The sequence below is a fragment of the Drosophila miranda genome, chromosome 4, assembly GCF_003369915.1.
Source record: "Drosophila miranda strain MSH22 chromosome 4, D.miranda_PacBio2.1, whole genome shotgun sequence".
Lineage (NCBI taxonomy): Eukaryota > Metazoa > Arthropoda > Insecta > Diptera > Drosophilidae > Drosophila > Drosophila miranda.
Window position 1 is genome coordinate 5,195,545 of NC_046677.1, and position 26,194 is coordinate 5,221,738.

A 26,194-nucleotide genomic window follows, 5' to 3' on the forward strand; every position below is an offset into this window, starting at 1 on the left:
GAGGGATCTGGATAGTTTGTCGGTGGGCTAGGGGGTAGGGAGTTCTTTAAGTGCCGTTACACATGCATCTCCATCGCATGCATATAAATTTTGATCTGTTGTGCCGGCTGCCCTTTTGAACTGCCTTCAAATTAGTTGTTCATTCAAGCAATTAACCAAAAATGGGGAGCATCCAGGGCTGGAAGGAGTCCACCAGGAATGTGGATCCAAAAATATGTATTTTTAAATATTCATAACATCTTTTCTTTGTGCCATAAAAAAAACCCCGAAACATAACTCGTAAATTAACTTAATCATAAACCCATTAATAATCTCCTGTGAAAGTTTTGGCCAGAACTTTTCACTCGGACCGTACCTTAACTCTTTCGAAGCGTTCCACTCGGCTGCTTCGGTAGCCCTGGTAGGCCCCAATCGTAAAAAAAAGAATAAAGAATTGCGGCAAAAGACACCGGCACGGCACAAAACATAATAATCATAAATATATCAGGCAGCTAACTTTCGGCCTGGCATAATAAAATCCAATTAAAAACCAAAGAAAGCAAATGTTTACGACCTGGCACACAGTCGAAAAGGGGTGACGGGGTGCCACGGGGGAGTGGCAGCGGCAGTGGCTGAAAAGGGCTGTTGTTCGTCTGTCTGTCCATCTGTCCATCTGTTTCTGTGTGTCTGTCGACGAGCACATTGAGTTATGCTAATGGGAGGCACTGTGTCTGCGCCCCCACAAAAAAAGAAAGAAAAGCGAATAGAATGGAATCCATGTGGATGGTGTGTGTGATGCAAGGGAATTTCAGTCTAAATTGAGGATCCAAAGGGGTACTTCTAATTGCTTGTCAGGAAATCATTCTAAATTCTTAAGCAAAAGACAGAATGGTTGGCATGATCCACTCTAGTGGAATGGCATTCCACAACAGCTGTTTGAGGCGGCATCCACAACAGCTGATGGGCAAAAAAAACCTACCCCAAAGGATATCCAATACAAATTAAGTCCTTAAGGTTGATAGTCCCTCCCATAGAAATATATGACGAGTACCCAAAACGTAAGCCCCTTGAACTGGAATGCCTTCCACGTCAGCTGATGTTTCAATCTTCAAAAGAAAAAGGCAATCCACAGTGGAATATACCGTCGAAACTGAATTACTTTTAAGTCTAATGCATTTCGCAAGCCAGCTAACAATAACTGAAAGCCAGACCCAAAAAGAAATCTTATCGCAACTGAAGTTTTTTTCTCTCTCTCCGCTCCACTCGCCCCCTCTTCCACCCATATTTAGTCAGAGACAAAACGGTAGTCAACAAGCAACAGCAACAATTTCCAACTAACACCACATAATTCACAGAAAATGACAAACAGCTGAGGTCCAGCCCTCACCCCAAACTCGCAGACTCCCTCCCACCCGATACCCCCGCCCCTGCCCCTGCCCTTGCCCCTGCCCCTTGTCAAGTGTCAGCGTAAATCTTAAAATTCGCCGAGCAGAAAGTGTTGCCTTTGTGGAAATTGACTTGGCCCGGACCAACAGCAGCAGCAGTGGCAGTGGCAGCCACGTCTGACCAAAGACTGAGGAGTTTCAGTGGGTGATGTGGTGGGTTGTTGTGGGGGTTGTGGGGCAGTGGGGCGGTGCGACGGTGGGGCGTTGCTTTGCACTTTATTATTTATGGCTGTCGGGTTGAGTACGAATTCATTTTATTTATGAAGCAAGTCAGCCAAGCGACTAGCCAGCCAAAAGCAGCCAAAAAGAAAGACAAACCAAAACCAAATGGCCAACGGACTGTGGTCGGTTGTGGGCGAAACACAGAGTACTAGAGTATAAGTCTCTCAGTTGCTCGTTGAGCTGGAAGATGGGGGTTTATTTTTCGGTGGGGCTTGGACAGTGGTTGGATCCTTGGAATTTCACAAAATTCCCAGGAATAAAAGAGAGTTTTTTGGGAATTTATGGATAGTAGATGTAACGTTCTTTAAGCTCATTTTAATCACTCTTTCAGCCCAAACATCCCACTGTCCATCCAGTTAAGGCTCTCCCCCAAAATATGCCATACGATCCCAACACTTGCACTTTGGCTTCCTGAAACAATGATCCCCCCCTGCCATTGAGTTTCTCTCACTCTCTCGCTCTTCGTCTTCAACTCCACTTCTATCTCGGTGTCTTGTGGGCTCTCGCTCGCTCCCCTTTTTGGCCACGTTCGTAGCAATTTTCGTGTCGGCTAATTAGCTTTGGGTGTATTGTTTATAAATTTATGACGCATGTTAAATGGGTTTAATTTATTTATGGCACTTTGACCGCACAAGAGTCCCAGGGTCCAGGTCCGAGGCCAGAGCCGACTCGACTCGAGTCGAGTCGAGTGCTTAAGCTTTGGCCAATTGAATTTTCGTTTGTGAATTATGTTTATGAGTCTCTCCCCGCGCTCTTGGTCTCTCTGGGTGTGGGCCGACGACGACGACGAGTGGCTCTGTGGCTGGGGATATTGTGGCAGTGTTCTACATATTTGTGTGGTTAATTAGAGTCCGCCTCGTGACAGGGCGCCAGCAGAAGAATAAGCGGCACTGCCACTGCTGTCGCCAGACAAGAGAGACCCAATTAAAACTTCAAATTGTTGTCAGCTATCAGCACTCCTCCCCCGCTGGCTCAGACGGCTCTATTATGCCGAAAGGCGATAGGGATTGGGCACCAACCCTCGATAATGGGAATTAGAATGAAAAATACTGATGATTATCATAATGATTATGATGATTATTCAAAATGCACAAAACTCTTCGATATGGTCAAGGGAAAATGTCTTAATTGAATATTGTTTCAAGAGTGACAAAAGTTGGGTATATTAGCTACGGGTTTGGGCTTGCTTTTGTTAGAACTCGACATGTTTCGGCATGTCCACTGTTGTGCTGTTGCTTTCTGCAGGGCGCTGTGTTCTGGTTTTATTTCTTTGCTTTTTTCGTGAGCGAGGCAGATCTGGAAGCTTCTGTGTAAGGTAGTCTGGCGTGGGTGTGAAAGGGACAGAGAGAGGCCTGCAGAGAGCGCAGAAAAGGTAAAAGCGCTTAAGTCTCTCACAAGTGCTTTTGCATATTGATGTCATCAGAGAGGCTACGAGGTAGAGCGAGATAAAGCTTGCATAGTTATATGTACATGCAGAGAGTCAGATCAAAGAGAGAGCAAAAGGGCAGACAACTACGGCTCTCCCAAGTGTGCTTGCATATTCTTGCAGGTGTTAGTGAGTCGATGAGCAGAAAGAAGCAAAATTAAAATACGCAAAAGCTGCGTAAGTCAGTCAGAAAAAATTATTAAAGTGCGAAGTGATGTCATGCGGCAGAAAACCAACAACATACACATGTGCATGCCAAAAGGAGTAGTATGGAGAGGTAAGTTCTGCTTGAAACTTGTTTATAATTTTCTACAAAAACTTCCTTCCCCTAAGTGAGTGTATTCTTCAAGTCGATGTGCCTTCTACCTACTCTCACTCTCTCACTTTGCCACAGAATTCGGTTGTCACACCCAGGCGCCAAGCCAGAATGATCAATGGCCGCTAATTAGTGTGTCCTCTCTTTTGGAAACTTTACACATGCTCTGCTCTGCTCTGCTCTGCCCTGTGCTGTGCCCTGTTGTGCCCTGTTGTGCTGTGTTGTACGATGAGTATCTGCTGCTCCCTGCGACCCAAACCCGAGGGGTTTTCAGTTACAAGTGCTGATTACGGCTGCGGGGTCCGGGGCCTAGGGTCTCTTTCCCTTTTCGTTCTTCGCCTGGCTTTCCTTGCCTTGCCTTTCCTCTTTTTTTTTCGGGTTTCCCCGCTGTGGCCGCAGGTCATTTATTACTTTGCTGCCGTTGGTCCCCCTCCCCGCTTCCCGCCCGAGACTGTGGGACTCTTGAATTTCAATCATTTTTGTTGTTGGAGCCTGGTGCTTCGATGGTGCCGTGCCTGAGCCTTCGATTAGAAATGGCGATAATGTCCGCTGGCGACAAAGCTTTCGAGGCGCCCAGAGCGACAGAGAGAGAGAGAGAGAGAGAGAGTCGCCCATGGGCGCCCTGTCTGCAGTTTGTCAGAGGCGACGGCAGCCACCAGGCTTATCTGCACTTGTCTGCCACTAAATTATGTTTTATCTGCATCTGTGGGTCATCGTGTTGCGCAGTTCTCCCCACACTCGTTGTAGATACTCGGATGCGAGTGTGTATGTGTTCCGGGGACTCTGTTGCGGTCAGTTTGATTGATGAGCCCAGAGCGCTAATGAGCAGCAATTAATAAAGTCATGGACTTTGTTGACCGCATCGAGATATACTCGCTTGTACTTGCCTATAGAGAGGGAATAGAGATATTTCGGTGGGGGGGAGACAGGCAGCGACTTGTCCGGTGTCCAGCTGATTAATGCCCCGGCACGATAATGAGGTTCGCTTCAGGATGGGCGACGGCTGATGGCTGATGGCTGATGGCTGATGGGGGAAACATGTTTGAAAACGGCCTGTTTGATTGATGCCCCTGCCGAGTGCAAAATATTGAATGTTCCAGCAAGAATTTCATTAGGGAATACATAACGTCATGTATGTGGAAAGTTTAGTCAAGAGTTGGGGCGGCCATTGGTAGCAAGTACATATATCAGAGAAATATCCATATGAAAATGTGGATATGGAAAGAAAAACCCAACAAATAATGACACTTTTCCCTCTTCAATGCAAATATTAATTTTGTAAAAATTCCTAGGAAAAAAGTACAAACAAATCAACACCCGTTTAATGCATTCTCCCATCATGGGATATTCAAAAGCTGATCTTGTGCATATATAATTTATGCTTAAACTTTTGCCAGGAAATTTTATTTTAGTCCTTTCTCTCCGCCCTTGGCCGGGAGACAGCTGCAACTATTACCACGGACAAAAAAAAATAAAGGAAAAATAAATATACATACATATATAGTATAAGCCAAGTTATGTAAATGAAATGCGCTTTGCAATTGCTTTCGGCTTTCGGCATTCCGCATTCCGCATTCCGCATTCGGTTTTCGTTCCACCTTCACTTGGAGTACACTGCGCAAAATATATATGTTATATGTATATACATTTTTTGGCGCAGTAGTTTGAAGGCGAAACGCGTGCAAATATAATTTATGGAGGCCATCAACAACCCTTAGAGCTGAAATGATAGATGGCGTGCCGGAATGTCTGCCATCCCAGAGCCAGAGTCAGAGCCAGACCCAGAGCTAGAGCCAGAGCCCCACAGTCAGATGCAGAGCCATAGTCAGGGCCAAAGTCAGAGTCGAAGGCAAGTTAACCCAAAATCCAAAATATGCTGCGGGCGCAATATTTCTCGCACTCACTGTCCGCCGGAGAAAGGGGTAGAGGGGGAGAGAGAGAGAGTGTCGAGCACTTTTCGAATTGAAATGTCGTTTTGGCTGGCGCTAGAATTTTTCATTGCCAATTGCTGCTGCACGGAGCGGAGTGGCAGAGCGGAGTGTGGCACGACGAGGGATACTTCTACGGTGCCGCCGCCTGCCAAGAGCTGCCATATTTCTCGAGGGCCCCAAACACAAATGTCACATCAATCTTGTGTCCAGCGTTGCGTAAGAAGCAACGAAAATATTCATTTCTCCCCACTCCTCCTCCCCCCACCCAAGCGACCAAAAAAATTGAATCAAGTCTTGCGACTTGGCTGCTTGCGAAAATGATTAATGGGGGGCCGCTGCCATGTTGTGCGAATTTTAAATGAAAGACAGCGTCATAGTCGAGGGGGGGGGGGGGGGGGGGGGGGGGGGCAGAGCGGTTGGGGTTTGGGGGGGGGAGTTGGACAAGCATTTTGATTGAATGAACTTGCCAGAGGCGCTTGCACCCAACCAGCCACTGCCACAGCCACTGCATGATGATGCCTCTGCTGGGTGGGGTGCGGTGGGGTTGGGAGGGACGTTGTGTGATTAACTAGGGGTGTAATTGATTCATATAATTTATTCTACAATTGTGGGAGTGATGGGAGGAAGAGGCGAAGGCTTTGGTACAGCAGTAGTCCGACTGCAATTGCTGAAACATATTTCTGAATTTAATTCTTTTGAAATTAAACCATTTTTGGCTCTAAACTTTTCTTGTTAACCATTTCCAGCTCTTAAAATATTGTATTAACTAATTTTCCCGAAACAAAGCGGAAATGAGCATCTAATGCTCTCTATAGGATAACCTCTCCAAAATATAACCCTTTGATCTTGAGACTTGACCAAAACGAATCTTTCCTTAAGCGTTTCGGACTCTTAATTTATTTATTTTATTTACAGTCTCAAAACCCACTTTGGGGATCTAAAAATATTCGATACTTATTATTTTATAATCTTATACTTTTCTATTAAAATTATTTAGGATCTATTTATCATTTTTACCGTGTTAAAAAGACTTTTTTTAAATGAAAAAGTACTTAAACTTGTACAAGTACAAGTACTTGTACTTAAACCACTTTGAACATGAGTAATTTCAAACTTTAAAATACTTTAGACGTGTCAAAAATTCCCAGTATTTACCCCTCAAACGTTGGGTTACTTAAACCGTTTCCAGGTCTTTCCTTGGTTGAAAGGAATAGGAGACCATCGAGGCAGTTGAAGTCGATTGTCTACTCTACCCCTTTCAGGATCAGCCCCAGTTCAAAGTTCAACAGTATCTTAATCTAACAATTACGAAAACCACAAATAAACACCAGAAATACACCCATACACATAAATACATCTAGTACTCGTTCCATAATCAACTGCTAATCCCTTTCCTTATTCAACACAAAGTTGCAAACCCCAAAAAAGGATACAACAAAAAATAGAATCTCAACAATGCAATTAAACAGGTACCCTTCAGAGCATCCTCGAGCACATCTTTCCCCACACACACACACACACACACACACACACACACACACACGTTATCAAGTCATCAAGTGAGGTTAGGACTACACCCCTAACCCCCTTCCCCAAGGACTCGTCGTAGTCTCACCTCTAACATGGCCGCAACGTCATTTACGCTGCTTAAAAGTTGATTCGAAAAGTTTTACACCGCAACCGAAAGGGAGAGAGACAGAGACAGGAAGTTGCCAGAGAGAGAGAGAGAAAGCTAGGAAGCATGGATCCTTGAATATGCCGACGTCGACGCCTTCGTTTTTGGCCCTGACATACACACAATTAAGCATAATCACCTACACACACAATTAAGCAGAGGCACTCGCACTGGCACTCCACATAGATACAAAAACCCACACACACACACACACGACGGGGCAGGGGCATAACCTGCTTGCATCGTCGTCGACTCCGTCTCCGTCTCCGACCTCCGCCGCCGTCGCCGTCTCCGTCGCCATACAATTTCCGCAAGTCGTAAAAGTCGGTAATTTATACCTTTTGCCCCATATGCTATGGCATGGTAATTTGTTAAGTAGAGTTAAAATAATTGCTCGTATTTATAATTTACACATTTTGGCTGGGAGAATTTATCGTCGCGCTGAAAGTGCGCTAGATATCGCATACAGCACACACACACAGACAGCCCACAACCACACACAGATACTATACGTAGAACAGGCCCCAAAGGAGGACTCCTCTCCACTCGGAAAACTGTAAAACCAGAGACAGTCAGGGAGGCGAGGCAGTCGCGGCGGCTGACTTGCCGACGCTTTTGGCCTTTTTAGCAATTTTTCGGTGTAGTATTTTCCCCACTTTTGCCGCTTGTGCACAAATTTATGGCCACAAGTTGCCCCTTTGCTAAACTGAATGAATGAGTAAGTGGGGCTCCTGCTCCTGCTCACCAGCCTCCAGCCTCCAGCCTCCAGCCTCTGGTCCTGGCTCCTGCTGTTGCTGTTGCTGTTGCAACACCCTCCCTCTGGCCAAGTTGAAAGTTTTAGCCGCTATTAATTTTTCTTGCTCCTCTGCATTTCGGGAGGGGGCCAGAGTGAGAGATACAACCCAACAACCTCTCTCTCTCTCTTTGTGGGGGGAATATGAATTGCAGTTGAAGAGATTTACTGGAGGGTTTTTTTTTCGGCAAAAAAATTTGATTGGAATTGATAAATGTTAAATTCAAATTAAGGGGCAAAAAGATATTTTTGCAAGTGTCAAAAGAGAGTTTAATAGAGGGCGAATACGAAACTATATTTGATAAACCATCCTTCAACCATCCAATAGCCCCCAAAGGGTCCTTTTTATATGATCTATCGATCAAAGAAACGTTCATAAAAGGAGATCCATGGCAAGAGCTGGAAAATATGAACAAAACTTGATATAAAATCCAGAGAAAAAGATCAAAGAGATTACGTAGTGAAAGGAGAATTTCTCTCCTTCTTCAGGCACCGATAAATATTGTTTAACACCAGATAAAATTAAGTTTTCTTCTCTTTATTTGCCATCTTGGATGTTGTCTATCCTTCCATCTTTGCTCCTGTCTTTTCTTTATATAATTTCATTCCAAAAGAAGAAAAACAAACCATTTCCCCAACGAGACACTCGTTAATCATATGTACGAGTGTGAGACTCGCTACTCGTTCGGGTGGAAATATTTAGAGACAAAGTAGCACAGTTTACGAGTATATGAACCCAATGGCTGGGATTACATTCATTTTGTTACCAAATTACCGAGTAACTCCATTTTGCACGAAAATTTCAAGAACCATAAAACATTGTGAACGATAAATTTCATTTTAATGGCTCGAGAATCGTTGGGGAAGGAGCCGGGAGCGGGAGCCCTTCCCCAGCAGTTACTTTGTGTGTGTGCTGGAAACATTTTATAAAACATTTATTTGCTTGATTCCTAGCCTCATTTCCGCCAGACATTTCGCACCCATTTCGTTACCCCCCCCCCCCCCCCAAATGCCACCCTCCCCCATAAGTCAGGAGTGGTGCTACCCCGATTCAGGGAGAATTGCTGCAAAGATATATTTTGTCTGGCAGACCCGGTCCCGGTCCCGGTCCCGGTCTCCGCCCTGTATGGCCCATAATGAGGCCATAAAAAGGGTTAAATAAAATGTGCAGCAATTGCTTTGTGAAGCCAACACGACGGGGTCTAGTACGAGTATGGGGTCCTCCCCTCCCCCCCCACCCCATTAGATCCGACCACTGACAGCGAAAATTTGCCCGATTTTCGCGCCGTTGCCTTAAGAATTATCGACGTCTTTTTTATTTGGTCGGAGGAATGTCAGAAGAGGCGTTGGCCCAGCGACGGGACGGAGAGCGGGGAACGGGGTACGGGGTCTGGTTGGAAATTACAGCTTGTAGCTACAAATTGCTTCCGTTGCAGGCACTTGGAGGCTCTTTAGAGCTCCACAGAGGAGGGGAGTGGCCGATGCGGGGGCAGCCGAAAATAGACACATCAATGAAATTTATTAGTTTGCATGTGCAAGTGCAGCTGGCGGTTGGCGGTTGGCAGTGGTCGGGATTTTCCATTTCCCGCCGGACTAAGGTCTAATTCTCTGCTGCCTTCTCTTGCCTCGTAAATCCCATAGATTCCCCGCCCGTCAGTTCCCTCGTTGGTGGATGTAAATTGCCACTAATTTGGTGGCTACTACACTGAAATTAATCGGAAACTCAAATGAAAGTCCGCCCCGGGGGGAAAGCCCCCTTATTGGATGATGAATGGGGGAAGTGGTAACTATGTATTTAAGGAATGGCAAAAGTGTTCAGTCAATTAGTCCATAAATATCAAAAGAATCTGATTCAAAGCTTATATGAGGTATTCAATAGCTTCTATATATTTTCTTTATAATAAATCTCAAGTCTATACTAGAGTAATTATGATAATCGAAAGACCATAGCTTTTACCACAAATGTTGATAGTTATCATGCTTTAGAATATCTTTGTTTAACCCTCAATAAATACAAAAATACGACATCCTTTGTTAGAATCGCATATATCGAGGAATTACCTTTTTTATTATAATTAATTTCATCCGAAAAGTGTCGGTTTTTTATTATTAAACCTTTACGATAACCCTCTTCAATCGATAATTAATTTGATAACTTTCGATCAGCCATTCTATGTATTATAATTGATTCTTTGATGGTTTTCACGATTATATTTATATAGTATATCATCCTCCAGTTCTCTCCAGACGGTACCAGAAAATATGTAAACGGAATGCGATAAATTTTGCATCAATTGTATGAATTCTTTCGATAATCAATAATCAATTTGATAGCTTTCGATAGGTCATTATTCTTATTAATGCTGTCTATTCTTTGATGGTTTTCCTCAGCAGATTTATATTATATCATATTCCAGTTCTGAAGCGACGCTCCCTTTGTAGATCAGCGCTATTTTCTGTGAAAAAAACATTCTAATTATTCTCCCTGGAACATCGTTCCTTGTGTCTTGTCGGCTGTCGGCTGATTGCATATGTAAATATAACACATCGTTTCATTCGCTTCAGTTTAGCGGAGATGTTGAGTCGTATTCGTATAATGAATGCCCGATGCGATGCGCTTTGATGTGGCCCGCTATCCTTTCACACTTTTATGGGTTTATGATGCGCCCCATCTGAGCGACAAATGCAACGGAACGAAACGGAATGGAACACGTTGCGTTTCACGTTTCATTCCTCCGGTACACGGTAGAGAGGCCACAGGCAGTCGCAGTCCGCCCTCTCATTACCTTTTCGGTTGTGTGTTGTGTCTCGCTTTTACGATGCCTCAAATAGTGTGATAATTAGGTGAACAGACGTCTGCCAACGTGCGTCGCGTCGCGTCGGTGCAACATCAAAGCGAACGACTCCCACTCCGAGTCCGACCCCTGCCACGGTCTCTCTGCACCGCACTGGCACTGCCACTGGCCTCTCATGTCTGTGTCCAAAAATTCGTGGGCGTGTGCTTCGTGTTTCGGCCTCTGGTGGGTGTGAGAGGTGGGATGAGGACTGGTATGACGAATTCCCAGAACTATTTGTTATGTCAGTTTACAATTGTTGGAACATTCCGCGGAACCATAACAATCTCTCGTCTGTTTAATATTTGACTAGGCGTCGACCGCTCGGATGTGTGGACGTTGGGCATGTGTGCACACTCCAATGGCGCACAGCTCTATAAATGTTGATTCTTTATATCTGTAAGACTGTAAGACGATTAAATGGAAGGGAATGTAGGAAATAGTGGCAGATAAATTATACAATAATTATAGTAGCTGGATCTTCCATAAATAATCGCAGAAGAGACATTATAAATATATTTTTTTAGTTTAAAACTAAAAATAAATAAGAAAATATATTATTTAGTATTTTTTTTTTTTATATATATATTTATATATATTATATTATTTTTATATTATTATTATATTATATTATATTAGTATTATTTTGAATATATATTTATACTTATTATATTATATTTTACATTCGATATTATTTTATATTTTATTTATATTTATTTTGTTTTATTTATATTTTATTTTATTTTATTTCATACCAAATTGTGATTTATATTGTATCCCAAAGGCTCTTTAAATATTTTAAATTATTCTCCATGTTAAATAAAATATATTTATTGCTCTTAAAATACCTATGAATAAATTTCGGATAGTTCCAATATCTCTTAAGCCTGATCATTAGCCATGTACGTGATGTGATGTAATTTAATGTATCAATGTAATAATGTGATCTCCGGCTTAAAGTTCATCCAGCAAGCAGCTCCAACCACTCGAGCAGTTGTTCCCAGGGAGAAGGTCAGAGAATGAATGCTGTGAAGCGTTCTGCCATATTTGGTGGGTCCCGTCTCGTCTGGTCTCCTCCACCTGTTGCTGCTAGCTGTGCCACCGTTTGGGGAAAACGACACAGCACAAAATGTTGCAGGTCAAAGCGATTCAAGCGCCAACGGGGAACGACGACGTGACAGCTAATGGCGATGCCGGCAAAAGTTTGCAACTTGTTTGTTCCCCCCCCCCCCCTGTATCTCTCCTGCCCCGATCGCGACGGGATCTCTGTGTGGCGCTGCGGACACATGTTGCATCGGTCGTCCGTCTATGTCGCTGGCCGGTGGTTGCATGCGGCGGCTTGTCGCTGATTAGCATCGGCATCGCCATCGCCATCGCCATCGCCATCGCCTTCGCCACTCGTGTCAGGCTCTGCAGATAAGCTCAAGCTCCAGCGGAATCGAATCTCTGTGGCATGGCATCGATGCCACAAATCATTGCCAAACATGATTTCTTATTATGCCCCGGCTCGAATCGAAGGTGTGGCTGGAATGTGTGTTTGCATTTCGTTATAAACTTGTTATTTCTGATTTAAATGCATGTAATTTTAATTATAATTAATTAGCTATTTATTTAGTGTGATTTATACAACAGGATGCTAGATGGCAGCTTGCAACTAGCAACCAAAGATTTATGCCACAAAAGATTAACCAGAGGTCTAGCAGGTGGACACACAAATAAGTATATATCCGATTCGTTTCAAAATTACTACAACGATAGACAATAGTATATTCTTTAATACTGGAATATTTCATTATATTATTCCTAAGTTTTTTTTTCTAAATATTGACAAACCCATTTAAATATCTTGCAAAAGCAATTAATATTTGTTTTTTTTTGTGAAAGTTTTCCCCAAACAAAGATCTTAACAAATCAGAGATCTCCTCGGAGATATTTCCCCCCACAGACACTCCCAGGCAGGCACTTAAGTAAATATATCAATTTCGTTGAAGCTTCCTGCTGCGATATCTCCTCCATACCCCCCAATCTATCTATATGGATGTCTCCCTGCCCTTGCCGCTGCCCCAAAGACCGACATTGCAGAGGCGTCTCATTAGCTGCTGCTTTCGATGAGGCCGAACAAGCCACTTAATTTAAATTTAAATGTTTACTTCTCGCTTTGCGTGTCCCCTCCCCTACCCTCCGCCTACCCCTCCCAGTTTGTGTGGGGGCAAAAGTATTTTGTATTTGTCTTCGTTGCGTTTTCAGAACCTGTCCGCCGTCCGCTGTGTCCGCCCCCGGTCGCTGTGTGTGTCACGAGATGGCAAGAGATTTATTTTCGGTATTCCATGGGCGACTAAAATGCGCTGTCAGCGCACCAGTTGCCGCCATACGTCGCCCCAGCCAGCCACAGTCTGCCTGGTGGTCTCCTTGGAGACCCACACAGCGAGGGACAGAGAGTAAGAGGGAGAGAGGGAGAGCGAGAGCACTTGACACCCGAAATTGATGCGCAACTGCGCCCCGAGACCGTGCCACATTAATTAGGCAAAATATTGACATTCTGATGTGTGGTGTTGGCTATTGATTTATGCATTTTATTGGATTATTTTCAATGGGATTATGTGTGTGTGGGGATTTCTATGGGACTTCCTTGGGCAGCATAATGGATGAACTGCTGCTGGATCACAGCCGCTTTTTGCCCCTCTTGCCGCAAGTGTTGAACGGACTCAGGCGTATCATCAGCTGCAACAGAGCCCCCCAACGGGCGCGTCCTAGAAATCAGAATAAGGCTTCGCTTTAGGCTACATCGAAAAAGTGTTCTGTTAGGACCTCCGAGACTCGCATCCATGACTCCAATCTTTAGTTCTTACCGTACTTCTGTTTGCTGCAGTTCCTTGCCATATTTTTCACCACTAAAAGATCTTCTGAACCAGTCCTGAACTCGTTGGAGGATAAATCATTGGACTCCCTTGAAGCCGGATCATTGGACAGCTTTAAAGCCGAAGCTTTGGACTCCTTAGAGGATAGATCCTTGAACTGCTTTGAAGCTAAATCATTGGACACCTTTGAGGACAAATCATTGGACTCCTTTGAAGTCGATTCTTTGGATACCTTTGAGGACGAATCATTGGACACCTTCAAAACCGAAGCCTTGAACTGCTTAGAGGATAAATCATTGAGCTCCCTTAAAGCCGAATCATTGGACTCCTTCGACGGCGAATCATTGGTCTCCTTTGAAGCCGAATCACTGGACTCCTTGGAGACCGAATCATTGGTCTTCTTGGAGCTCTCTTTGCCCACAATCGATAGTGTTTCGCTCTCCGTCAAATCCATGCCACTTTCCGCAGATTTCTTGAGACGTAGCCACGATCTCTGCAGCACATTACCCTCCTCGATAAACTTTTCATAGTCCTTGAGCAGCCGCCGGACATCCACATTAATCAGCTCCTCGGGCACCCTTTGGAAGTTGTTCAACTGTTCCGAGGTCTTGCGCAGATCCTCGAAGCGTCGAATCAGCCTTTTGATATCAACCTGGCCCGGACACGCACTTGAACTGTCCAGGAAGACCTCTCCCACGGCCGTAGAGCTCATCCGGATGAGCATTTGGGCCGTCTGTTCCATGAAGGCGGCCTGACGCTTCCGCAGCTCCCGGAATCGCGTCTTCAGCTCGGCCAAATAGGCCAGTTCGCTGGGTCTGGGCGGCTCGGCTGCCATTTCTTTGGGTTGGGGTCACCAACAGAGAATTTTTGTGTCTTATTTTGTTTGGAGTTTGAAAGGAAAGTAAAGGAAAAGGCTACTAGAAACTTTCTTTGCTCTAGGGTATCTCCTGTTCGTTGCATTTTTCTACAAATACTCCTTGCTGGCCACCGCTATCGTCGGGGCCTATTACTCGTTATTTTTATGAGCCTCAAATTGAGATATCGCATGCGGCTCCGGCGGGTTCTTAACTAAGTTGTAACCCGCACCGCACTGCACCGCACCCTCTTCCATTCGTTGGGGGCGACGAACAATGGATGAAGGGGTACGGGGTTCGTACACCTCTATATATCTTTAGTTTAGCCTTTTACTCGTTTCGGCTTTTGGTTAGGAATTTCACGAGGAAAAACGTGCCGCTGCCAACGGCTGACGCCTACAATGAAGAAAAGAGGGGCGTGACTGCTGTTGCCTGCCCCCCGACTGCTGTTGATTTCACCTGAAGGGTACTGTACTACAGTACCCTTCCCTTCTCCCCTTCTCCCCTGCTCCCCTGCTCCTCCTGCAACCGATCTCCATCCCAGGCAGCCATCCAACCTCCTTTTGGATCCCACCTCCTCCTTCTGGAGCCTGTGCAATTGTTGTTTTCATATTTTAATGCCTTTTTGAGTTGGTAGGCGTGCTACGACACGATTCTTTGCCCCGATAAGCTGTTATTTTTATGGCCCCGCCGAATCGGATCGACGCGGAGTGGCTGTGCCTCTGGGGGCACTGGGATCTGGTGTGTTTTGGCCGTGGCTCTGTGGCTACGGATGTGGTGTGGGCTGCCGGCTGCCAACTGCCGACTGCCGACTTAAAGAAGTTGAAATTATTACACCGCAATTGTCTTGATCGTTGATTTATGTGCGCTTTTGTTGTCGGCTCTTTGGCTCTCAGATCTGGCAGTATTTTTTTCTCGGTAGAGTTGGCCAAGAGGCAAATTTGTGTGGCTGTTGATATTTATTAGGCACGGCTCTCGGCCCCTGCCCCGGCCACGGCACTACAGCTCTGGCATCAATTGTGTATGCAATATGGGAAGTTGATTATGCCTCTCATTAGCCACCGCTTTTTTTTCCATCCACCCTGCCAACAGCCTTTTGTTTTTTTCGGGATTTTCTGCATAAAAAGTGATGACGATTCCCAGGGGTTTTTGCCTAGGGGAGTGTTTATTTCGACTGGGAATAGTATGCGGATAGCTAGAGAGGATTGTATTGTGGTAGTAAATAATGTGGGCTATAGAAATTTATATTTTCTATAGAGACATCCTTTGAGAGTTTCGAATTGGGGATCCACAATAAGAGATTTTAATAGAAACATAATTAAAATATAATTCCATTTGAGTTTAATATAAATTCATTAAAAATACTTCTGTAATATAGCCCATATTAAATCAAAATATACAAAACTTTTAAGTATATAAATTTTTCGGAAATTTATCAATTTTATAAAATTATTTTGATTACTAAATTTATTTGAATATGAAAACGTTTATTTAATTTGTTTTCCTTTTTTTAATTTAATTTTTTTTTTTTATTATATTTATTAATATTATATTGAAAACCCGAATATTACTTATTTATTCAATTTTTTCTTATTAAAATAAATTAATTAAATATATCATATATACTACAAATTTAATATTCATTTATTTTAAATTGAATTAATTTATAATTTTATCGAATTCATTTTCTATAAGAAATATGTTCGAATCAAATATTTTCCTAAATGTAAGCGAAACTACTTTCTTTTTACAATTTCCACTATCTTACAAGATCTTTTGGTATACCTTTTAAAATCTTATTGTAAATATCACAATTTCATGGCTTTTTCTCCGAGCGTCAATCATCACTTTCTGTTAATCTGTTAATTTCTCGCCATAAATTTCTCTTTACCACCGGATGCCCCTTCGGTATTTCCTAATTGAGTTCTTATTTGCCAGCCTGGACTCAACTTCCTTTCCCGAGTTTTCGGTGAATGTCTCACTGATGTCATAACAGAGCCACGCCAAACCTCATCTCGCCTCGAACCCAGCCCAGCCCCAGCCCCAGCCTCAGCCCCAATTCCAATCCCAAAGCCCATTGTGCGGCTTGGACACGATTAAAGGTAGGCATTCGCAGCCGCCTTCAATTGCCTGAAAACTTAATGATTTCATCTTTCATTGAATTCAAATTTGTTTCCCCTGCCCATTGGGGGCCCCCACGATGTCCGTCGAGTGCGAGGCTTGCAGCTGTGCAGAGAGCACGAATGTTGGATGTTGACTGTTGTATGTTGAATGCCGAATGCTGAATGCTGAATGCTGAATGTGGGCGTGCCATCATCATACGCCCCTAGAGTTATTGTCGCTGGGCTTTCAGAGACAGGGCTGTTGATAGCCACTGCCGCGGAGAGAGACTCTGAATATAACGAATTTATTATTTATTTCACCTGACAGCATGAGCAACAGACTCTATAAATTTTCCTAGCCACTCGATGGCCCGGCTCTGGCTGTGTGCCCCACCGACTCTGCCTCTGCCGCTGACTCTGGAGTCAGTCCGGGAATCATATTTATGGTCCCCATCTGTACCTCTCGCTCTCTCTCTCACTGTGTATCTGGCGATGCGCATATGAAAATGAAAATGAAAATTATTGATAAGGCCAGCCCTGGCCATACACACGATATATCCAACCATACTATATTGTTCATATATTCCTTTATTTTTTCAGGCTCTGATTGAAATACCGCTTTCGTCTGGCACACGGGCAACAGCTTCATTTCGACAGCGGCAACAAAGTTTATTGGCAACAGACACACACACACACACACACACACAAAAGAAGGTAAGAGGAGGGTAAAACCTTAACCCAATATCCTGCTTATGGTCATAATTTTTGTGCTGCTTCCAGCCAAGAAACCAAAAGAAAAAGAAATGAGAAAAAAAAGAAAAAAGATCTGTAAAAAATCCAGCGACCGCCTGGTCGCAACTTATTGCAGTTGCAGGGAGAACCCTGCCACATCCTCAGTTGCAGCTCTCCCATCTTGCGTCTCCCGTCTCCCATCTCCGATCCACATCCCAGCTCCGAGGAGCATATTTCATTATGAATTGCTCTTAACGATGTTCCATTTTTCATGTGCGCATTCATAAACCTTTTTGCTTATTTTCGACTTGCGAAAGCGGATTGCTGTGTGTTTGCATCTTGTTGTTTCTGTTTCTGTTTCTGCGGTGGCCAGAGACCAGCAGAAGATTCTCTCTCTCTCTCTGTCTGTCTGTGCGTCTGTGTCTGCCCCACGTTCCACGGCTTGCAAGTGAATGAATAATTGCACCAAGGTGTTGTAAGGAGAACTCTGCTCCCAGTCCGTCCCCTCTATTCTGCTTTGGGTCTGCCACAGTGGGACTCAAGACAATTTTTTAAGAAAAATCTTATTTTAGAAAATGTGTTCCACTTTCGATGCAGTAAAAAATGTTGTCAAAAATTTAAGAATGTTTAAGAAATATTTTTACTTTTCTGATGCAATACAAAATGTTCTAACGAATTCTGTAATACTTTTCACACTTTAATTACACTAGAAAAAGCTACGAAAAAGTTCTATAAAATTCTGGAATATTGAAGAAATATTTCTAAACTTCTGAGGCAGCAGAAAATTCTATCAAAATGTTCTTAAAAATTATATAATGTTTAAAAAAAGGTTTCACACATTCTATGCACCAGAAAATGATTCTAAAATGCTTCTGATGCTCTGAAAAATGTTATAAAAAATATATATATTATTTTACATTCCATTGCACTAGAAAATGTTACAAAAATGCTCAAAAAAAATGGAATATTTTAAAAATATTTGTACATATCTTCTAAAAAGTTCTTTAATATTTTAGAAAGTTTTCCACACTTCCGATGCACCAGAAAATGCTTCTAAAATGTTTTATAAATATTCTTGTATACTTTAGATGCACTAGAAAATACTATTAAAATATTTTTAGAATTTCTATAATATTTAAGAACATTTTTCTACATTTCCTTTGCATAGAAAATTGTACGAAAATGTCCTGGAAAATTCTAGAATTATTTATGTCACAGAAAATATTTTATAAACCGCATCTTTTAATCATTTTTAATTTCAAACCCAAATTGCAGTGAAAATTCATCTTTCCAATATGATTGAAAATGGTTTTGGAAATATTTTAACTAGTTTTTGGTTAAAGGTAATTTTTCAAATCCCATTTAGAGGCCCCCAGGGAGGTCCTTTTGCCTTTCCTTTTGGCAACAAGCGAATCCCTTCACCGATTCTCTGGGAGAGGCAGAGCCCAGTACCAGGGAAGGGTTTCCTCTTCAGATCGGTTCGAGTTCGGTTCGGGTTCGGGGGCTGTCAAAGGCACAGCGGGCAGTCGTAAAATCGCGGCAAACACAATTGAAAAACGGCCAACTAGTGTGACAGAGAAGGCTATAGAGGGAGTAAGAGAGAGGCCCAGGACAGGCCATCGTGAGTGAAGGAGTGCGGCGGCAAACACTCCACACTTGTCAGCGAGCAGAGCAGAGCAAAGCGGCGTTCCTCGTTTCGTTTTGGCCATGGCCTATACGTATTGCTATGGCTATTGCTGTAGCCCCTGCCCCAGTCCCAGCCGCGACCCCCGACCAGATCCCCGACTCACGGTCTTATGCTCACAAATCATAAATTGCCGCCTTAAAATTTATCTTCAATTTTCGAGACCCCATGTGGTGCTTAGCGAATGGTGTTTTGAAATTTATTGCTGCATTTGCAATAAATATTGTCAGTAGAGAGCCACAGAGAGAGAGAGAGAGAGAGAGAGACAGAGAGAGAGATAGAGAGGGAGAGAATGGGATAGCCATAATGGCGCGGCGTTTGCTTGCTTTTTGCATGATTGCCGCTGTAACGCCTCTGCCTACACTTTGGGTCTGTTCTCCCCTCGGAGTCCATCCTCTTCCTTCGCCATCGCCATCGCCTTCGTCGATGGTTTATTGTTTTCGTGCATATTAATGTACGTTGATTGCGGGGCTCCCAGGACCGCTACGGGGGCAGGGAGCGGAGGGGAGGCAATGAATGGTGGGTATACGGATATGGTCGAAATATCCCCAACCACCGCTTTGGCAGTTAGCAGCTGCCGTGCCATGTACACCCTCTTTCTCTCTGGATCTCTCTCTCTCTCTCTCTGTCTCTTTCCCCACAATGATTGTTAATTTACAGCGCGAGAAATTGATTGCCATTTTGTTGCGATAGTGTCGAAGGGGGGGGGGAGGGAAGTGGTGGTGCTTCCGGGGCAGAGGTGTTCGTTCGACAGGGGGTGGGTGTGTCCTTCAATATTTGCCAGTTAATTGTGGTTTCTTTTGGAACTAACAAATTATTTATTGCCTTTGGCAGGGGCTCTAATTGGGTGCGGGGGGTGGGGAGGGTGCTGCGGCCTTAATGAAATCATCAAGATGAAAAGATTTCCCAAACACAGATTTTAATTTATTTCGGGAATGATTTATAGACCCTAAGACGTAAAAGATTGAGATTTAGATGCATTAGAGGCCACTGCCATTCGACTTTAAACCCATTAAACCCCCTCTATGTACTCTCTGGTACCCTGTAACTAAGCTCCAATATGCCTCAACCATTCGTCGTTGGACGTCAGGCGGCATTGGCAGAGCCATCAATCAACTGCCAGACACTCGAGCCGTAAGCCGAGGCCTAGGCCCGCCTGCTGCCAAAAAGAACCAAAAAATGAAACAACTTTCCCTCGCACACACTCACGAAAACACTTCCTGTCGCCACAATTTGTTTGCACTGCTGTCAGGGCAGCGATATCCCCACATTTTCGCTGAGTGTAAAAAAGCCAGACAGACAGAGAGACAGATAGACAGCAGAAGAAGACGATACGACACCCATGCACGAAACCCATCGATTCGGGGCATGTGACAGGCATCAAGGCAGAGCTCATCAATCTCCTGTCGGGCCAAACAAAATATGCAATATGTTCACATTGCGGTGCAGGGGGAGACAGAGGGAGAGCAGGATACAACGAGGCACAAACAACAATATTAGAACTCTCGAACTCCGAACAGAATAGAAGAGAGGAACCCTTTTTGCGGCCTAACCACACAGTCGGTAAATATTGTACAAAAAATTAGAAAATATGTGTTGACAGCAGTCATCCATCAAGTGACACAACTTTTGACATGTCAAATGAACGAGCGAGTGCGCGGGTATAAATTACAACACCACGCGAGCACAGAGGCCATTCGACCCCGAAAATACCAAAAACACCGAAAGCTATACCACGCAACAGACCGACCCCCAAAGAGATAGCGCGATTGTGTGATGTGATGTGATGTGATGGCCAGGGCCCAGAAAGAGCCCAGGGAGAGCCCAGTAAGTAGTCGAGAGGTAAACATGTCACACGGAGGCAGGCAGGCGGCAATTGGAAAATCAATTTCATGGCATGAGGTGGTGGGAAAACCCACCAGCACGAGGGCGAATGGTAGATGCGGCCGTGTTAAATGTCATTACATTCATTGATAAGATTGATAAGAGTAAACGGTTTTGCGTGTTGTTTCGTGCTGTCGTGCCCAAATGAGTCATGTGCTCCGCATCGCTGCACAACAGAAGCGCCGCATTTAATCACTCTCACTCCATACACACACACAGATACACAGTCCGTCAGTCCGTCAGTCCATCAGTCCGTCAGCCTCTCCACCATCAGACACAATCTGTCAAACAGTCACGCTGACAGGCATTTCCACTTAAAACAATGGCAAAACAGCAACAGCTGCTGCTGCTGCTGCTGCGGAAAAACCTCTTCATTTTGCACCTCTCTCTCCGCCAATCCACCAGTCCACTGTGTAATTTATCCGCGGGATTCGATTTGTGATTTGTGGGAAAGTTTCAGCGAGAGAGCCAAAATGGCAAATGGGAGGATCGTTGGGGGTTTTTGGAGTACTTAAAAAGGTTACTGATTGGAGTTCAGGTCTAAAGAAAACTACTGTTCCATCATTTATACCCGCCTGAAATCTGTAAAAGCGAGCGGGAATGTTGGGAGTGGCGGTAAGGGCCGAAGCTCTACTTTCAGGCCCAGCAATCAGTCGGTATATAAGTAAAATATTACCCAGCAATCATCATCATCGGAAGCTCATGTTTTACTTCTAAAACCAACAGATTTTATTCTTTAAAAGCCAGAAACTTGGCAGCAAAATTGAAGTTTGGTTTTTTTTTTCAATTTTCTTTTGCTTGTGACAGATTTTATATATTTTTTTTTGGCAGAGAGTGTGCGTGTGTGTGTTTGTGTGGCAGTGACAAATCCTTTACCGTTATTTGCGCATGTCGACAGTTTGACAGGCGTCGACACATGCGAGAGTCGAGAGTCGCTGCTCTGCTCCACGTACGCGGTCGGACAAAGCCCCTATCATATTTCTTTCTTTCGGTCTCAGTGGATTCTCTTTTGTGTGGTGTCGCTTCCTGCCAGGCTTGCGGCAAAGTTTTTAATAAATTTTTCGGCATGTGTGTGTGCGAAAACATTTATTTCAATTTTCGCCTCATGTCAGACGGTGACGGAGTGAGTGGTGGGGGGGAAACATGAGATGGGAAAATTGTTGCTGCCAGTACTTTACAAATTTGTTTCCGTCTCAGGCAGAACGGAGAGCGCTGACAGGCTGTCACTTGAGTTGGAGCTACAGAAAAAGAAGAAGGAAACCAACAAAAATTGACAGTTATCGTACGTCAAATGCAAATCAACTTCGGTCACACTGCAGCACATTGCACACACACACGATTCGATTGTTGTTCGGGGAAAATGCCAACAAAATATATGCAAATAAATTGGCAAAACGACAGGAAAATGCACTAGACTCTTGCGCCAAGAAAGCGACATTCCCAGCGACAGTGAAATGAAATGGGGAAAATCCTTTGCAATTAAGAACTGTCAACGGTCTTTTGTACACACAACATTCTTGGGATTTCTGGCAAATTCCTTGGCGCTCATTTGATTTACGATCCCATCCCAAACCATCTCATGCCATCCCATCTATCCACTGTACGAGTTCGAGCATTGTGTTGAAAGTAATTTGGCGCTTGATTTTCTATGTACATCGTTCCATTCGCCTTGACTGACTGACTGTCTGTCCGTATGTCCGTCTGGTTGTCTGTCTATCTGGCTGTTTGCCGGCTGTCTGTTGTCTGACATGTTGGCATCTCTTTGTAATTGATTAGCCAGCGGGGTTATTCACTGACACTGCATGTCGAATCCCCAATGAGAACAATCCCCGAAGTGAGCGGAGTCCAAGATCACTCCGAGCGTCTATGTACGTATGTATTTTCAGGGCGTGTGTGATTGATGGGATGTATCGCTAAATTCAATTGATCAAGCGGCAGCAGCAGCTCCCGAGTCGCTTTTATGAACTCGATGAGATCATGAATCATACACGATGAAAGGAGCAACAAGATTTGCAAACTTTGGAGTATATTCTTTGGAAGGTGATGGCAATGGAAAGATCTATTGACAGATGAGAGGGATTAAGGGGATAAGTGTAGAGATGGGGGGTACAAGGAGTTCTCCGCTAAAGGAAACTATCGGTAGAAGCGAGATCTTTATTCAGGAATGGTTATCCCAGGGAACCTGTTCGATCCCAGGGAACCTTTTCGCCTTTGAAGGTGACTGTTCAGGCATAGGGAATATAGGGAAGAATCATCCATCGACAGAAGAGAGATCTTTATTCAGGAATGGCTATCATAGAAAATATGGGGAAGAATTATCCATCGACAGAAGAGAGATCTTTATTCAGGAATGGTTATCCCAGGAGACCTGTTCGATCCCAGGGAACCTTTTCGCCTTTGAAGGTGACTCTTCAGGCACCTACAACGATCCCCTAGACTTAATATCTCAACATTCAGATCTATTTCCAGTTCAATTGAACAATTGCCTTGTTTATATGGGACTTACCCCTCCCTCGGGTAAAATGTGTGGAAGTATCTTATCGCAGGCATGATTGTTGATGTTAGATTGTTGCACTTCGCTCAGCATTTCGAGTGATCGATGGAGGGGCCATAAAGCTGTCAAAGTGTAATTCCAGTAGGCGCCTAAGCGGGTAGAAAGGGTGTGGGGGGAGACCACAATATCTATAAATCCTACGAGAGACGGTAGTTATCTTATGGATATTGTGGAACAGATAAGCGCCTGAGTAAACCCCGATTGATATACGATGGTTGTTCGGTTTTGTCATCAATCAAAACCGGAAACGTCAGATCGTCGCCTTAAATTATGATCTCTCTCACATTCTCTCTCGTGATTTCTCTGGGCCCTCAGGGCCTCTTCGATCAATAATTCGCCGCTTATCGGGAATGCAATTTATAATACAAAATGGCAGACGAAAAAGGGTTCCCAACACCAGCACTCGGGGCATAATTAATATTTAAGAGGCTGCTCCAGTGACCAGCAGATCCCTCTGTGTTGCAAGCTCTCCCTCCTTCTCTCTCTCTCTCTCTCTCTCTCTCTCGGGTTCCTGTTGCTTCATCAGCGATTCCAATCAGATAACATTAGCACGTCACATCACACAGCGTGCAAAAATTATTATTCATTGAATTTGTGATAAATGTGACAGGCCCAACAGCACTCCGAGGGGTCGTCTCAACAATGCCGACCAGACGAGGTCCGACCAGGCCAGACCTGCCTCCCTGCTGGCCTCCGCCTCCCCGCTGGCCTCTGCTGGCCTCTGCCTTTCGTGTGGTTGCATCCTCCACATCGAAGCTGTCAAAAATTTGTTGCAAAAAGATATTATCTGGGATGGATGGCAAGGACTGACGATGGCTCCTCTCCCCGCCTCTCAATCTGTTGCTGTGTGTGGCTCTGTGTGTGTGCCCTGGGCTCATCAATAATGAGGCGACGAGGATGTGGCCTCGGCACAATGTCGGGGCTTAGACGGGGCTCTGCTCTTGCTGATGATGGTGATGACCATGATCGATGATTGACCTGTTTTTGTTTTGTGCAGTGTGCCTGCCCATCTTTAGAGTGACGATTGCTGGACGGCATGGCATGGCAATGCGAGGCACTCCTCCTACGGCTTGACCACACCCATCGACAGACATGTGGCTGCACAATCTGCAATTATTTGCAGAGAGAATCACAGCAGCAACAACAACAAGAACCGACCGGAGTGCTACTCAAATGGAATTGCCACATTGATTGATGTGCTCAATAAACTGGCCGGAGAGATCTGGCAGGGCACTGGGGGTACTTCTGATAAGGCCATGGCGAGAGGTGACAAGCGACAACAGAGACATGGCTCTGCCATGAGCTTCAAGTGTCGTTTGGACACATTGAGATCACTTGGAAGTGGACACAGATGCAAGTGGAACGAGTGCCGGTTCACTCTTGGTGTGTTTCAACAGAAATTGATTCTTAGATCAATGTTTTTGGAGTTGGGCACTCGTTAGTCTATGCGGATTGAATCTGTATTGCCTTTTTTCAGCCTCTTTCTAAAGGTTTTCTTATAGATTCTTAATCAAGAAAGACTCTATGTTGAATCTACGTACATTTTACAGTCTCCCAATGGGAATTCTTTAGCCCATGAATCACTCTCCGTCTCTACAGCCACAGTCGCCTTTTGCGTGGAGGCACTTTGTTCATGCAACATTTTAATTATGGTTTTTAATTTCACGCCCCATATGCCGAGCTGTCAGGTGATTTCCACTGAAATATGCACAGAACACACATCTATCAAAGAGCCCAAGACCAGGGGCACATCGGAGGATGGTGGACGGTGGACGGGGGACGGGGGACGGAGGACGAGTGTAAAACGAATGAGCAGTGAAATATATATTTCACTCTATTTCTGTGTTTCAGGTCTTTCAGAACGAAATTAAGTGTTAATCTCATTTGATTTGTCATTTTCACATGACGTGATTTCTTGGCCTTCCTTTGCGCCCATTTCCCCAAGCAGCGATCTCCCCCCTCCCGATGTGGATGTGATGTATGGGAAACAAATGTTTCTCTGACACATTTATTTGTTTAATGAGACGTTGAATAATTAGTTGGATATGGGCACAAGCAAAAGAAAACCCCGCGACGTACACACAACGGAAAAGTGAAGGCTCAAATAGATGTAGATCCCCCCACATCCCCCTTCCCCACCCTGCTCACACCCCCTCATCGTGCGGGCACACACACATCGGTGTGGCATACAGCAATTTATAAATTATGATTGACGACCCTCTATGTGTGTGTGTGTGACGACCCATTCTCCCCTGCACTCATGGGGATCCATCCACACTCCACCGCCTCTTCATCGGGCTCCTCTATCATGTGAGACCCGCCGTCTGACATTTTTCTATATAGTTTTTGTGCTCTGGCCTCGGTCATTATGGCTGACAGCGCGCCTTCAAAATGATGAGTTTAGATTGATGGCCGCACATCACTCAGCGAGATGGCAGCCACACCGAACCCGCCAGCCCGAACAGGAAAGAAAATTGAACGGCACTGAAGCAGGTTTATAAATGCCCTTCCTTACTCAGAGGTTCCTTTAGATTGTGGGTAAATTAGTATGGAAATTAAGGAAGATTTATTTACAGAAAATATATACATATTTACTTTATAAGATCTGCCAGGAGGTATGGTGTTATTTTGAATAATTTCGAACAAATTGCACTTTTCTTATGGTTTAAAATCATATAAATATTCTCAATTTAATACATGTATATATTGATGATTTAAAAAGGGAAAGGGACCAGTATTACTACTAAATAATTTCAAATATTCTCAATATTTATAGAGAAAAGACTAAAACATGAAATGAATTTGCTTATTTCATATCATATTTTTTATATATTATTATTTTTATACTATATATCATATATCAAATATTAAAATATTTATAATCGATCCAGCATATGTAAATTCT

General features: G+C 44.0%; 1 protein-coding gene and 1 long non-coding RNA gene across 6 annotated transcripts in view; one reads left to right on the plus strand and one right to left on the minus strand.

Annotated features, from left to right (window-relative positions):
* The first annotated feature begins 3,262 nt into the window (after positions 1-3,262).
* Positions 3,263-26,194, plus strand: part of LOC117188805 — a 59,832-nt gene continuing 36,900 nt past the window's right edge. The window contains exons 1-2 of the long non-coding RNA XR_004472858.1: positions 3,263-3,349; positions 17,036-17,149. This is a non-coding gene — a long non-coding RNA (uncharacterized LOC117188805). The remainder of the gene's footprint in view (positions 3,350-17,035; positions 17,150-26,194) is intronic.
* LOC108162438 lies at positions 13,165-14,386 on the minus strand. 5 transcript variants are annotated; one of them, XM_017297172.2, is made up of 2 exons: positions 13,471-14,386; positions 13,165-13,371 (listed from the first exon to the last, which is right to left on the minus strand). In XM_017297172.2, the coding sequence occupies exons 1-2, from the start codon at positions 14,312-14,314 to the stop codon at positions 13,283-13,285; spliced, it is 933 nt and encodes a 310-aa protein (XP_017152661.1). In that variant the 5' UTR covers positions 14,315-14,386; the 3' UTR covers positions 13,165-13,282. The 5 variants fall into 5 exon arrangements, with proteins under 5 accessions (XP_017152661.1, XP_017152662.1, XP_017152663.1 ...); XM_017297173.2 differs by having other exon boundaries at positions 13,278-13,394; XM_017297174.2 differs by having other exon boundaries at positions 13,280-13,389.

Excerpts from the sequence above, each read along its gene's own strand:
- LOC108162438 (XM_017297172.2), bottom strand. The coding sequence starts at position 14,314 with ATGGCAGCCGAGCCGCCCAGACCCAGCGAACTGGCCTATTTGGCCGAG. Across the intron at positions 13,372-13,470 it reads CTGCAGCAAACAGAAGTACG|GACGCGCCCGTTGGGGGGCT; the intron begins GTAAGAACTAAA and ends TCTGATTTCTAG.